This window comes from Haliotis asinina, chromosome 6 (assembly GCF_037392515.1).
Source record: "Haliotis asinina isolate JCU_RB_2024 chromosome 6, JCU_Hal_asi_v2, whole genome shotgun sequence".
NCBI classification, from domain to species: Eukaryota; Metazoa; Mollusca; class Gastropoda; order Lepetellida; family Haliotidae; genus Haliotis; species Haliotis asinina.
Window position 1 is genome coordinate 16,618,425 of NC_090285.1, and position 13,785 is coordinate 16,632,209.

General features: G+C 40.8%; 1 protein-coding gene across 1 annotated transcript; it reads right to left on the reverse strand.

The window, feature by feature from the left end:
• Positions 1-412: 412 nt before the first annotated feature.
• On the reverse strand, positions 413-10,566 carry LOC137286580 (uncharacterized). Its single transcript, XM_067818523.1, has 6 exons — positions 10,315-10,566; positions 7,425-7,493; positions 6,137-6,350; positions 5,170-5,193; positions 3,788-3,868; positions 413-711 (listed from the first exon to the last, which is right to left on the reverse strand). Exons 1-6 carry the CDS (start codon positions 10,508-10,510, stop codon positions 438-440), a joined length of 858 nt encoding a protein of 285 aa, XP_067674624.1. The 5' UTR covers positions 10,511-10,566; the 3' UTR covers positions 413-437.
• Positions 10,567-13,785: the final 3,219 nt, after the last annotated feature.

Here is a 13,785-nt window from a genome sequence, read left to right on the forward strand (position 1 = left end):
AAAAAATTTTGGTGACATACAAATTCTACAGAAAATCTCCGAGTTGGTCTGATATGTTGATTATGATAAGCGTCTCTTGAGTATTATATGTTTATTGGTTGTTTTTTTTATTTCAATTCGTCCGTTTGCTTTTGAGTCAACGGACTACAGCCATTTGTACGATCTCCCGTCACGCCGAAGTTTCGGGCTGATTTTATGCCTATGAAAAGCTGATGTTCCAACCTGTGGAATGTCTTGGAATGTAATGAGCATTGCTGGAAGTATTCACTCATTCACGAGTGATAAAGGTTATCTGGACTAGATTTCAGGATTATACGATAATCGATTACCAAGTAGGACTATATTATGTGATCTCTTGTAATAAAACAAAATAGTGTGTATGTAATACAAAGGCTTTTGAAGAGGTACACATTATAACTAAAACCAATATTTTTATTTTATAAAGAATCATTAAGACATTTATTAAACATTCCCCACCACCAAACCCAACTCCGCCCCAATCTTTCAGAAACATCACTGCTATATATAGAAATATACTCAATCAGCATCTCCATAGCGACGCCGGAAGTTCCGCTTCCATACGCCATGACGGACGTCACCGCACAAGTGACGTCACAGACAGACTCGCCAAGAAGTCGCCCGTCCACAGTTGTGTCTCGTGATGACAATGTTCGCGTTGGCTTCAACCGCTTCAGCATTAGCTGCACAGAGCTGGAACAGGTAGGTGAATGTGTGAATTGGGTTTTACACCCGGTTTAGCAATACTGCAGCAATATCACTGCGGGGGACCCAGAAATGGGCTTCACACATTGTACCCATTTGGGGAATAGAACCTGGGCCTGCGACGTGACGAATGAACGCTCTACCCACTTGGCTATGAGGTATATATCAATATACATGAAGTTTCAATGGATAATCCTGAAGTTTTTTACCCACAAGATTTCAGATTTCGAAGACCGATAGTTTAGTTAATAGTTTATAAATATGTAAGTTGATCTAAAACAAGCCTAGAGTGCGGTGGAACCTACACGAACTGTTTTCTCAATTATGTTCTTCGATGTATTCTACATCAATGTCTCTTTGTTGGCTGCATATGGTGAAAGTTAAAACTTGACATAATGTGCCAACATGTCGACAAGTAATATATTTTTAATTGAACGCTGTCGCTGAACCCCGTAGCAAAATTTCAGCCTCCTTTTTATTGGAGTGGACATATAGACGCCTGGACGGAGGACAGTCAGCGTGACACAACAAAAATGTACATGGCCAAACAAACCTGTTTCACATGCCATTGAATGCTTTTGGCTTTTTGACGCTTGTTAAAATGAAACAAAAACATTTATGAGTCTGTTTCATTTACAGATTTCCAAGATTCCATTGCGGGTCTGTCATCAGTGCAACGCTGAAAGGTTTGCATAACGCGTTAGATTTTGGTAGTTTATTATGTCAAATATTCAACGCGCCTATTTTCCCAATTTGCTAAGTGAGTTTCATTCATTTGCTGCATATCCCGTGACCACTTAAACGATTTCGCTATAAAGAGCTGTTTCCCCTAGTTGTGCCAGAATCCGCTGATGGGTGGATAGAAAACAAGAGTAGCCCTATAGTACCATTGCTTTATCAGCACCATAACTTCTTAATTTGGTTTCGTAATCTGAATTAAAACGATCTCCCCAGCAGCAGGATATTTCTGAGGGGTGGTGTTTTGTTTGTTTGTTGTAATGCCGCACTTACCAATATTCCAGCTATATGGCGGCTGTTTGCAAATAATCGGGTCTGGACCAGACAATTCAGTGGTTGACATCGTGAGCATCGAACTACGCGACTGGGATGCAATGACATGTGTCAACCACGTGTTAGCATCATGAACAAACAAACAAAATTAAACAACTGCTTACTTAATAATATGTATCCAAGATCCAAACTTGAAATACAGGTTCAATGCTCAATGACAAAATAACGGTGTCGGGTCACATGTCCTTTCCATCATTTGTGGATACTTTTCAATAATAAAGTGTTGTATCCCGAACTTTTCTCTGTATTTTCAGATTGAGATTTTGAGTACACGGCACTGGGAAATGATGCTCGCTCATGCTTCTCTGATTTCTTTTCAGACTTAGGGTCTAAGTTTCATGACAACTCTAAACTTATCGGCTGCACCTTGGTTGTAGGAGCAGGTAAGGCCATTCGCTACATTCCGTACCATGTAAGAACAATGAACGACGATGATGTCGTGTTATTCCTGAACATGCCGAAGAGCATCTGGTAGTCTTTTTGCGATTTTCCGTACCATGTTGAGTCTTAGTGCAAAGGGACAAATCTAGACATTGCCAACTGGTGCAACTACTTCCTACGCCTTGCATAATGATTCGCTTCTGTTTTTCTAATTTAATATAAATACTGCAGATGTTTTACTGGATATGGCTAAACGTGGCGTAAAACAATAGTCAGTCATACTCGCGTTGGATACCCCTGACACTGCTCAGCGCGACGTTAAAGGCAACTCACTTGGTATTATTTAAAGTTTAACAGTGCAGTAAAGATACTTGTACGTGTACTAGTTAATTTTGTCTAACCAACTTTTCAGCAACCACTGCCGGTGCCTATATTTTGTGGAGGAAGGTCATGCAGCCATACGCCATTCCTGCTTGGCAAAGATGGCGGGATGGGCCACGTGACTTTGGTGGCTATATTCCGGTAGGCGTCGGCTCTGAGTCGTCAGATGATGGCGTTGATGACGTTGCAGCAGACGACGTGGATTACGATGGTGATGATGAATATGAAGAGATGGCAACGGAACGAGGAAATCGATGCATCATATTATGAAGTGTCGAATTAATGAAATGGTCTACATTTTGGAGGTGTATATAAGTACATGTGCTACTGACTCAAATGTGGTCCATGTGTTGACGAAATCCATGTAGCCTATACGTGCAAGTGATTCCCGTAGAAAAGTGGAACTTCTACCAGTCGAACAGTGAATCTAATGGACAAAAGATGCCTGTGGAAATGAGTAATGTCTGTAAGCAATGCCTGTGAAAAAGTGTATTCTTATGGGCAAGCGATGCCTGTGGAAATGTTATTCTTACGGGCAAGTTATGCCAGTAAAAATGATTCCTATGAACAAGTGATACCTGTTTAAAAATACTTCTACTGGACAAGCGATGCCTGTGGAAAATTCATTTTCATGGGCAAGTGGTGCCTGAGGAAAGTGATTCTTATGGATAATGTCATTCGAATGGGAAAGTGCTACCTGTGCCAAAAATGATTCTATCGGGCATGCAATGCCTGTGGGCAAAGTGAATCGTATGGGCAAGTGGTGCCCGTGGAAAAATTATTCTAGCGGGCAATTGGTGCCTGAGGACAAAGTGAATCGTGTAGGCAATTGGTGCCTGTGGACAAAGTGAATCGTGTAGGCAATTGGTGCCTGTGAAAAAATGATCCCAACGGATAAGCGATGCCTGTGGACAATGTGAATCAGACGGGCAAATGGTGCCTGTGGCAAAACTATTCACGCGAGCAAATTATATCATTGAAAAAGTGATTCCTATCACAAGCGGGACCTGTAGAGAAATTATTTGTTTTGAAAAATGGACGAAGTTGGTTCGAAAAGGTTCATAGGACAACTATTTCAAGTAACTCCTTTTGGGAAGAGATTTGTGTTCAAGCCAGAGAAGGAAAGCAGATCACACGTCATCGACTATGGAGCGATGTGTTTTAAAAATAGTTCATTATAATATGTTTGGATGTAAATTTTTATTTAAATAAAAAACTACCATACACCTACCGTGTTGCTTCATGATGTGATGTAAACACGGCCCATCCACCAAGCTGTGGCAATATGTTCCACGTACGGCTATTTCTATGTCTGAAGTTAAGACGTTAATACGGCCTGTATTTAGGATCTTTCTTAAGGCTGGCTTACATCAAACAAGTTTACCCAACAAAACGTCAACAGTGGATTGTGTTTATTTTCTTGGGGTGTGAGTGTGATTTACACCGCTATCAGTAATGTTCGCTCAACATCAGGGATTCGATCGCATACTCTCGATGTAACCCACTGACCTGGCTTCCACGTAAATGGGATGAGAGTTGTCCATTCATCATGACAGCCTCTAAGTTGGCTACAGATTTAAAGGAAATAAATAACCAAATTGTCTCATAATATGGATTTTGTGTGTATATCTTTCGAAATTTGTAGAAAAGAGATATTTCGTGAATATAACTGAAACTAACTGAAAAAAATAAAAATTCCCAATATTTCAGTGAAACTACAAATAACGGTAAATCAACGTACTTACAAAAACATTATCGAGGGAACACGAAAAATTTTTAATAAACTGTCTGTAAAAGAATCTATGCTATCAAAGTGGCACCATTAGACTTTCATAATTTTGTAATCAAATATTGGGCCACGTGTGTAAAGGGATGGACAAATCGGTGTAGACTTCCTTGTTTTCAACACGTTTATAACCAAGATAGTCATAGGTTTCTTGACATTCTTCATCAATAAACTGAACTTTATTGTAATCCAGATGAAGCCGCCATTCCTGGGACGCTCTTGCAGAATTGGCTTTAGAAATACACATGGAACAGTTCTGTTCGTGCCCTTCCATCGTAACATTTCTTATATGCTTCAAAACAGAAGGCATCATGGGTAAATTGACGACGCTGTATAACTGTCTAGACACACTGAGAGGACGTTCTGCTAAATGTTCATAAAGAACTCTATGGACCCTGCTTGGATCCTTTTCTTTAATTGCGTCAGTTGTTTGGAGATCTGTTAATAACCTTTCGCAAAATGCTCCAACGAATTTCTCAAAGTCTGTCTGCTTGTAAACTTTGAACCGCCCTTGGGACCATATTGTTGCACGGGGATCACGAATAAGATGGATGACACGTAATTTGGAATCTGAATCCATCAAGTCTTTGGTAATAATAGCGCTGAGCGAGACAGTCTTGGCGAGGAGTACTTTTGCGCTGTAGCACGCTCTGCTGAGGTGCTGCAGGCAAAGAAATACGCCCAGGACCCCTGGGTTTGCTGTCAAACAGTTATAGTAGGGTTTGGTCGTACGGCTGTTTTGAAGATGGAAGTCACTTAGCGTATCAATGTCTATCTTTTCAAAGTCGCAGTTCAGTAATGCAGACATGGTAAGTTTAGTTAAATACCTTTTGTGAATATGTTCCACTTTTCTGAAACAAAAAAAACCCAGTTACCGATTTAATAAATGTTTTCAATGATGGTAATTACTGACATATGTCAGCTAAAAAATGGGTACCAGAAAGTATGTAGGTCGTATATGTTGCCTTGTTTTGTTTAACGCGGTATTTGCGAATGTTCCATTCCCCAAATGGGTACAGTGTGTTTAGGCTATTTCTGGTATCCCCGATGTGATATTGCTAGGATATTGCTAAAAACCGCTTAAAACTAAACTCTCTCCCTCTAAACGAATGACTACAACATAAAGCGAATACCCACTGATTACCCTTTACGCAGTGGTAACGCTAACCTAACCCAGACATGAGACACTATATAGGGTGTGATAAATTCGTATATATGTTCACGGCTGGTAAACGTTCAATGCATGACAAAGCTTGGTCATGCGATTATGGCTTAAGGTTTGTATATCTTTTTGATTTATGAAGAAAAATAGACCCATAATTAGTTTCATCTTGGAATACTGGCATCCGCGGATCAGACAAACAAACGGCCTTGGATCGGTACAGGTGTACCAAAACAGTTTTGACACACAGCACATAACATGTATTCTACAATGACGTCAGTAAATACTGGATTATGATTCGTTAATCAAAGTCATTCAGATTTTTTCCAACACTTTAGGTATTTGTTTTAAATCTAAATACCACAGTTATGGTAGAATGGAGATAAACGTATTGTGTTGGAAAATCAGAGGTATATAACGAAATTATAATAGCTCTAAAGCTAGCTACGCGTTCGGTTTCAAATCAAATTTACAGCTACGCGTTCGGTTTTAAATGAAATTTATAGCTATTATAATTTCGTTATATATCTCTCATTTTCCAACACAGTATGTTTATCTGCTAATTATCAGTTCCCGCACACATATAAAACTATGACCGAAACAACCGACCCAAAAAAGTAAAAGAATCTCACTTTTGTCGTAGTCTTAGATAATCAAATACGGTATGCTTCTCCTTGGACAGGAAGTGAAGTGGTTCGAAGACGTAAAACACATCCGGGTGCGCAGAAAGGATGTCTCCCGTTAATGTCGAGCCACTGCGCATGTACGTTAGCAAAATGACCTTTGTGTGAGCTTTGGGTCGACAGGGGCTAGTCGTGTCGCACGGCAGAGAGTCTTTAGAGAACACTGTAAGGGTAAAACAAAATATTGATGATTTTAAACGATGAAACAACAGGTAATTTAGCAATGCTGTCATTTCATCATTTTAGGATAACCAGTGATCGTGCAATTACACATAAACACTGTCCTAGTTTTATTCGAGGGTCGTTTCATAGATTTTCGGGGGCGGTCTTTATTTATATAAACATATGTGGAATCGAACTGAACCCTTTGACGTGATGAGTGGACGCTTCTGCCACTAAACCCGTCCCGTCCTTCTCGAATCGTCTGACCACGGCACTTGATTGTGCCTAAGATGCACATTGCTCAATTTCGTGATATAATACGTTACTCGATGCTGTTGACAGTGATCACTGGATTGCCTTCTCCAGACTCGATTATATACAAACCGTCGCCATGTAGCCGACATAGTGATCACTGTGGCGTTAAACAACAAGCAAAATAGACGATACCTACAGAATCATTCTAGTGTCTTTTGATATCAAATATATCACCACGAGTTGATAAAGTAACAAATATCTGAGGGTCGCAGAGGATATGTTTACTTTTATCAACGAGCGTTGATTTGTTTGATATCAGAAGAGACGAGGGTGAGATTCTATTGTTCATAAGAAAAATCACTCTTCTCTAGTTTTCAATGAAAAATTTACATCTCTGAACCGAGTACTGTTATTAGATGTGTTGTGTAGCGATGTCACAGCACTGTGGCGTCATCAAGTTCATCAAAACGTCTTCTATCTGATCTATCAAAAGCAATATCTCCCGTGTAACAGTTGTAAATAAGTTACTCCTCTTCTCTAACTCCCAACACCGCCACCTGTTTCAAAGCGTGTAAAACCGCCGCTTCATGAAGTATCAGTTAACTGATTTTACAAAGAGCTAAATATCGTTTGTAATGTGTATTGATCATCGTATCAATGGAGAATCGCCTCTCTGTAATTATGTTTAAAGACCAGGGACGACATATGGGCTGTTACCTGAATAGTTAATACTTATTCTTGATATGGACTGGAGAGTTACGTCTGATATATATGTCCAATTGATCGAATGATAAGCAGGTTGAAACGTCATAACCATCACCTCGTTCTGGATGTCCTTGGGGATCGACCATCTGGACAGAACATGAAAGCATGTCTTCTGTTTTCGTATCTGCAAATGTATGAATAATTATATAAATAAATGAGCCAGTGACTGAAGGCATGAATGACTTCGTGCACTAATGGATGAGTGAAAGAGTGAGTGCGCGCATGCGTACCTACGAGGGGATGTCAATAAGTTGTGAGCCTTGCATAGAAGAACACAAAATATTGGTATGAACCACATTTATTTTTCAACATAGTCCCCTTGTGAGTCAAGACACTTGTTCCATCTTTTCTGCCAGTCGCTGATGCCATCACTGTAGAAGGCGCCATTTTGGTCCTCAAACCAAGCCTCAGTAGTAGCAATAAGCTCATTATCATCCTGAAATCTACGACCACGCAAGTGTTTCTTGAGATTTGGGAATAGATGGTAATCACTTGGTGCCAGGTCTGGAGAGTAGGGGGGGATGCGGCAAGATTTCGTACCCGCATTCCTGGACAGCAGCGGCTGCAACGCGAGAGATGTGTACTGGAGCATTGTCTTGATGTAGAAGAATGCCACGTCTGATCTTGCCCCGGCGCTTCTCTTTGATTGACTGTCGCACTTGCATCAAAAAGTTAGCGTAATATTCCCCATTCATTGTTCTTCCTTTTGGTAAGTAATCTATGTGGACGACGCCTTTGCTATCCCAGAAGACTGTCTCCATTACCTTGTGCACTGATCTGGAGGCTTTGAACTTTTTGGTCCTGGGAGAAGTGATATGTTTCCATTCCATGGATTCTTGTTTTCTCTCAGGACCATAGTGATGGATCCAGGTTTCATCACAGGTTACTAGCCTAAAGTGAAAATCTTCTGGATTCTTGTTGTATCTGGTTAGCGTGGAGTTGCTTATGGTGACCCTTGTTTGCTTCATTTCATCTGTAAGCATTCTTGGCACCCATCTTGCGCACACCTCAGACATGACGAGATGTTCATGAAGAATTGTCTCGATGGATCCGTGTGAAATGCCTGTGGTCTCCTCTAACTCGTCGAGTGTGATTTTCCAGCACAAGTCTATGCACTCTGTCAATGTTTTCCTGACTAGTGCTTGTTCTTGGGCGACCTGGACGGGGGTCATCTTCAAGACTCTCTCTACCATGCTTAAATTCATTGACCCATCGTTTGATGGTAGCAGATGAAGGGGAAGACTTCCCATAAACTGCTGAAAGCCTTTCTTCAATGTTCTTCGCCGAGTTTCATTCAAGAACTAAAAACTTAATTACTGCTCTATACTCAATTTTATTCATTTTCACTGCCGGGGATGGTGGTGTGGGTGGGTGGGTGGTGGTCTCTTTCTGTCAATGTGAGCTATTCAATAACTTCTGAGAGTGGGCCACATCAGCCACACCCCAAGGTTCAATGTCGTACCATAGGGTATGACACCTGGGTATGAAAAATGCTCAAGGCTCAAAACTTATTGACATCCCCTCGTACGTGCGTGCTTGGATGAGTGGGTTTAGGAGTGAACGAGTGAATATGGTTTTAGGTCGCTTTTTGTCCAGCAATAACCTTTGCTGGACATTTGGCATTTGCGTCATACATTGCACCCATGAGGAGAACCCGGGATTTGGGGAAGCGCACGCGTGAACTACTAGGCCATCCTCTTCGTGTACATTTAAACTGGTGGTGAATTGGTAATTCCAGTTATGCTTTCTGATCTGTGAAGTGTCAATCTAAGGCGGGTAATTTGCGACCATTAGTTTGTAAATTATCTTATCAATGATAGAAATATTGGGTATGCACGTAGAAGGTATGACCTTAGTGATTTGTCGAATCTCTTGCGTACATTGAATTAGTATATTCATTAATATGAACAGGTTACACTATCGACTCAGCAACAGGTGGTGCAGTTTCGTTTGTTGTCAGTATTACATACTTGCACCTACAGACCTTGAGGATCTGATATAAGCAATGGACATGAGACACTTGCAGCCCAAAGCCCCAGTGACCATTTTCTTTAAAATGAACTAGTGAGAGATTGAGTGAGAGAGCGTCGCACTCAGCAATATTCCAGCTATATGGCCTGCGTGGTCTGTAAATAATCCAGTTTGGACCAGACAATCCAGTGATCAACAACATGAGCATCGATCTGCGCAATTGGGAACCGATGACATGTGTCAACCAAGTCAGCAAGCCTGACCACCCGCCTCGTTAGTCGCCTCTTACGACAAGCACAGACGCTTTTTATGGCAAGCATGGGTTGCTGAAGGCCTATTCTACCCTGGGACCTTCACGAGTCAAAATGAAGTTCAGAAAGCTGAAGCGCGAAATCATTTTGTTGAAAGAGCTCCAATTCTTTACAACGGACTTGAGATACTGGCAACGCGAAGATAGCATGAAAGATTTCATGTCCTTTACTATGAACTTAGATAGCTGTAACGTAAAGATGGCTTCAGGCAAGGAACGTGACACAATCCTAACTACAATCTGTGTCAACTGGATTATGAATATTATTCCATACAAATGACAATACGGGATTTTATGAGAAACCCGGATGTGAAGGTATTTGTTAGAGATGGGTGACAAATGTGAAATTGAAATTGGTTTTGTTAAAACCTAACAGGATATCGTTTGTACAACTCAAACTCAAGTCAGCGAGCCTGACCACCCGATCCCATTAGTCGCCTCTTACGACAAGCAGAGTCACCGGCTATGGCAAGCATGTTCTGCTGAAGAACTACTCTACCCCGGACCTTCACGGGTCGTGAGGTGTTAAAGGAAAACAAACAAAAAACAACTCACCTGTCCTAACGCTGTTTAGTAATCAACGGCGAGCTATGTTCTATGTTCCAGTACGTTAGGATATATATGAATTTATACTTACATAGGATATATATGAATTTATACTTACATAGGATATATAAGCACCATACACACAGACCCAGCATTGCCGGTCTGAGCCACATTCGGAGGGACCTCTTCATAGCATCCAAATCATCGCATCCCCAAACGGACAGCTGACGCGGCGTTGGTGGTGCGGTTTGTGTCAAGAGAAACAATATCGACTTACGTCCAAACATATCCGAGTCTCTGTTCTCGTCCAACATGTTGCAGATGTTGCAGAAAACAATATGGACATCATGACAATCTGGACTACATGACTCAATATGAACACAATTCTTTATTACCTCATTGAAATAGGTAGTTTTATTAAATAATAACATAACTTGGGACAATCATCATCCAAAATATCATTTCATAAGTAAACTACCGCATCTCCCCCAAATAAATAAATAAATAAATAAATAAATAAATAAATAAATAAATAAATAAATAAATAAATAAATAAATCAGTCTAGTTTTTTCTGATTCCGTGAGTACTTTGGCTGATTATTCTCAGTTCGGAACATAAGATGGAACAACGCTTACGGTAGGATTAGCATAAGCCGAGCCGGCCACCCGTTTTAGTTGGCGAAAACCGTTGGATGCGGACTGGGAACAGTGTTCACGGGGGTTCTTTTAGTCATCAGTGCAAATGCTGGTCACATCTGATTATTAAATTTTAAGTTTTACCTCACCTCTCTTCTAGAGTGAGTGAGTGAGTTTAATTTTACGTAGCAATATTCAAGTCATCATCGCATCCCCAAAAGGACAGCTGACACGATGTTTGCGGTGTTTGTCGATATTGTTGAAGATAAATGAAATGAGGCAGGAAAAAATATTTTGTCATAAAAATACTGGCAATAAAAAGAACATTGCGAGATATTAGACACTTGGGACAAAGCGAATCTGTCTCACCATTCCCTGATATATTTACTTTATAGAGCCCGTAAGTCTCACGAGGTGCTACTTCCGGTACCAGATTTTCGGTGACATGCGAATGCTCATGAACCAGTTTTGGTTCCACATTGCGCGACCGCCAAATATTACTTTATTACAAATTAGAATACGTTTAATTTGCTGTTTAGTGTACAGCAACTATTCCAAATTATAATTATTTTATACATATTTATATTTGTTAGCAACTATTTAATAAAAATGTGATCAATGGAGACACATGGCTTTATGCAAGGTAGAATGCATGCGCATAAATACTTGAGTTGTTAACACATATAGTTTGTAAATATATACTTAGGCTCAGAACATAATAAAGTTCAGGTGACAGAAGACAACAATACAATAAATATATTGTTTGCATTTAAAAGTTCACAGAAAATGTATTTACTTTAGTTCTGACAGATGAAAGGAACGACATCATATGTCAAATCCTTTTTATTCGTTAAAACCCTCACCCATATGAATATTCATCATGGAACAATTATTTATAATGTCATATAAACAATATGATAGTCAAGAGATAACTTACCTCTGGTTGTTTCACAATATCACTTTTACACTTATTACTTCTGCTTCCATATTGCTGATACACATGAAGGTCCCGGGATAGAATTGGCCTTCAGTAACCCATGCTTGCCATACAAGGCGACTCTGCTTGTCTTAAGAGGGGACTAACGGGATCGGGTGGTCAGGTTCGCTGACTTGGTTGACACATGTCATCGGATGCCAATTGCGCAGATCGATGCTCAAGTTGTTAATCACTGGATTGTCTAGTCCAGACTCGGTTATTTACAAACCGCCGCCATGTAGCTGGAATATTGCCGAGTGCGACTTACAACTTAACTCACCCACTCACTCAGTAATGCTGAGTGGTCAGGAGCATGTGTTCTCAGTGATGTGTTAGTTATGTACAGGGGGTAGCGACATTGAACCGCGTTAATGACATTTCCATGTGTACAACATAACATTTGGACTGACGTGGATGGAGCACTAAGGTAGGTGATGCATATTAACATTTTATGGCTTCAAACAGGATTTGGTTACGTATGGATGTCCAAAGCATTTGAGAATGAGTCATATTTCATGAGTGAGTGAGTATGGTTTTACGCCACACGCAGCTACATTCTAGCTATATGGCGAAATGATCGAATCTGGACCAGACAAACCAGGAATCAACAGCATGAACATGGATCTACGTAACTGGGACATGATTGTGTCAACCTAATCAGAGAGCATGACACCCGACCCCGTTAGTCGTCTCTTACGATAAGCATGGGTTACTGAAGATCAATTCTAACCCGGATCTTCACGAGTACCGGTTACTGAAGATCAATTCTAACCCGGATTTTCACAAGTATCAGTTACTGAAGAACAATTGTCACTCATTATACTTCTTAAATCGAACACATGTGTGAACCCGTGGTTAATGAATGTATGCATATTCAATTTCGTGATATGGATTGTCGATAATCCTAGTGCTATCATAGACAACACACTGTATGAGGCCAACATCAGCTGGTCTCCGCACTTCAAGAAAGGGATTGTCAATAATTCATGTACATATAATCACTATCAGCTGTTCAATAGTGAGTGAGTGAGTGAGTTTAGTTTTACGCCGCACTCAGCAATATTACAGCTATATGGCGGCGGTCTGTAAATAATCGAGTCTGGACCAGACAATCCAGTGATCAACAACATGAGCATCGATCTGCGCAATTGGGAACCGATGACACGCGTCAACCAAGTCAGCGAGCCTGACCACCCGATCCCGTTAGTCGCCTCTTACGACAAGCTGAGTCGCCTTTTATGGCAAGCATGGGTTGCTGAAGGCCTATTCTACCCCGGGACCTTCACGGGTCAGCTGTTCAATAAACGTGTAGAAGTTGGTGTAGACGTATTGGAACGTGCAGGATGCACTGGGTGTGGATGTGTAGCCTTGTATTCGAACATGCGTTACAGCCAGATTGTGAAATCAGTTGTCATTTCGTAAATGACTAAATAATTCATTCATTTCGTGAAATGACTAAGAGGCTCAGCCATTTGTGCCTGCTCTGGACACAGCGGGTGTCAAACAAACAGGTGTAAATGCTTCGAAGTCAAGCTGCAGTGCAACAGTCGCTCCCACAATAGTTAACGACAATAAGTGATGTTGAAATTGTGATCCGCTCTTGAATATGAAGTTATTAAGTGTAACTGCATGGAATGGCTGAGCATATTGATTTGTGTCACACAAAAATGACGCGAAATGGCTGACCCTGAGAGTCATTTGACGAAATGGCAGATTTCACAATCTCACTGTAACTTTACACATCCTGAAGGACGTCGGCCAGACGAACCCTGCCAAGTCGACTGTCATCAACTGCGCTGCACCAACAGAGATCATCTCTAGTAATTCAAAAGCTGTTGTAGACAACACACTCTATGACGCCAATATCAACTGGTTTCTGCATAAGACGCACTTCACACATAAGAAATAGTGAATTTACATAGAGCCACTATCAGCTATTGAATCCACGTACAGAAGTTGGTGTAGCGGTCCACTGAA

What these genes read in the sequence shown, in the direction of transcription:
- LOC137286580 (XM_067818523.1), bottom strand. Translation starts at nt 10,510, where the DNA reads ATGTTGGACGAGAACAGAGACTCGGATATGTTTGGACGTAAGTCGATA. An exon ending in CCAAGGACATCCAGAACGAG is followed by an intron (nt 6,351 to 7,424) that starts GTGATGGTTATG and finishes TTACCCTTACAG; the next exon opens with TGTTCTCTAAAGACTCTCTG. An exon ending in GTGGAACATATTCACAAAAG is followed by an intron (nt 3,869 to 5,169) that starts GTATTTAACTAA and finishes TCTTAACTTCAG; the next exon opens with ACATAGAAATAGCCGTACGT.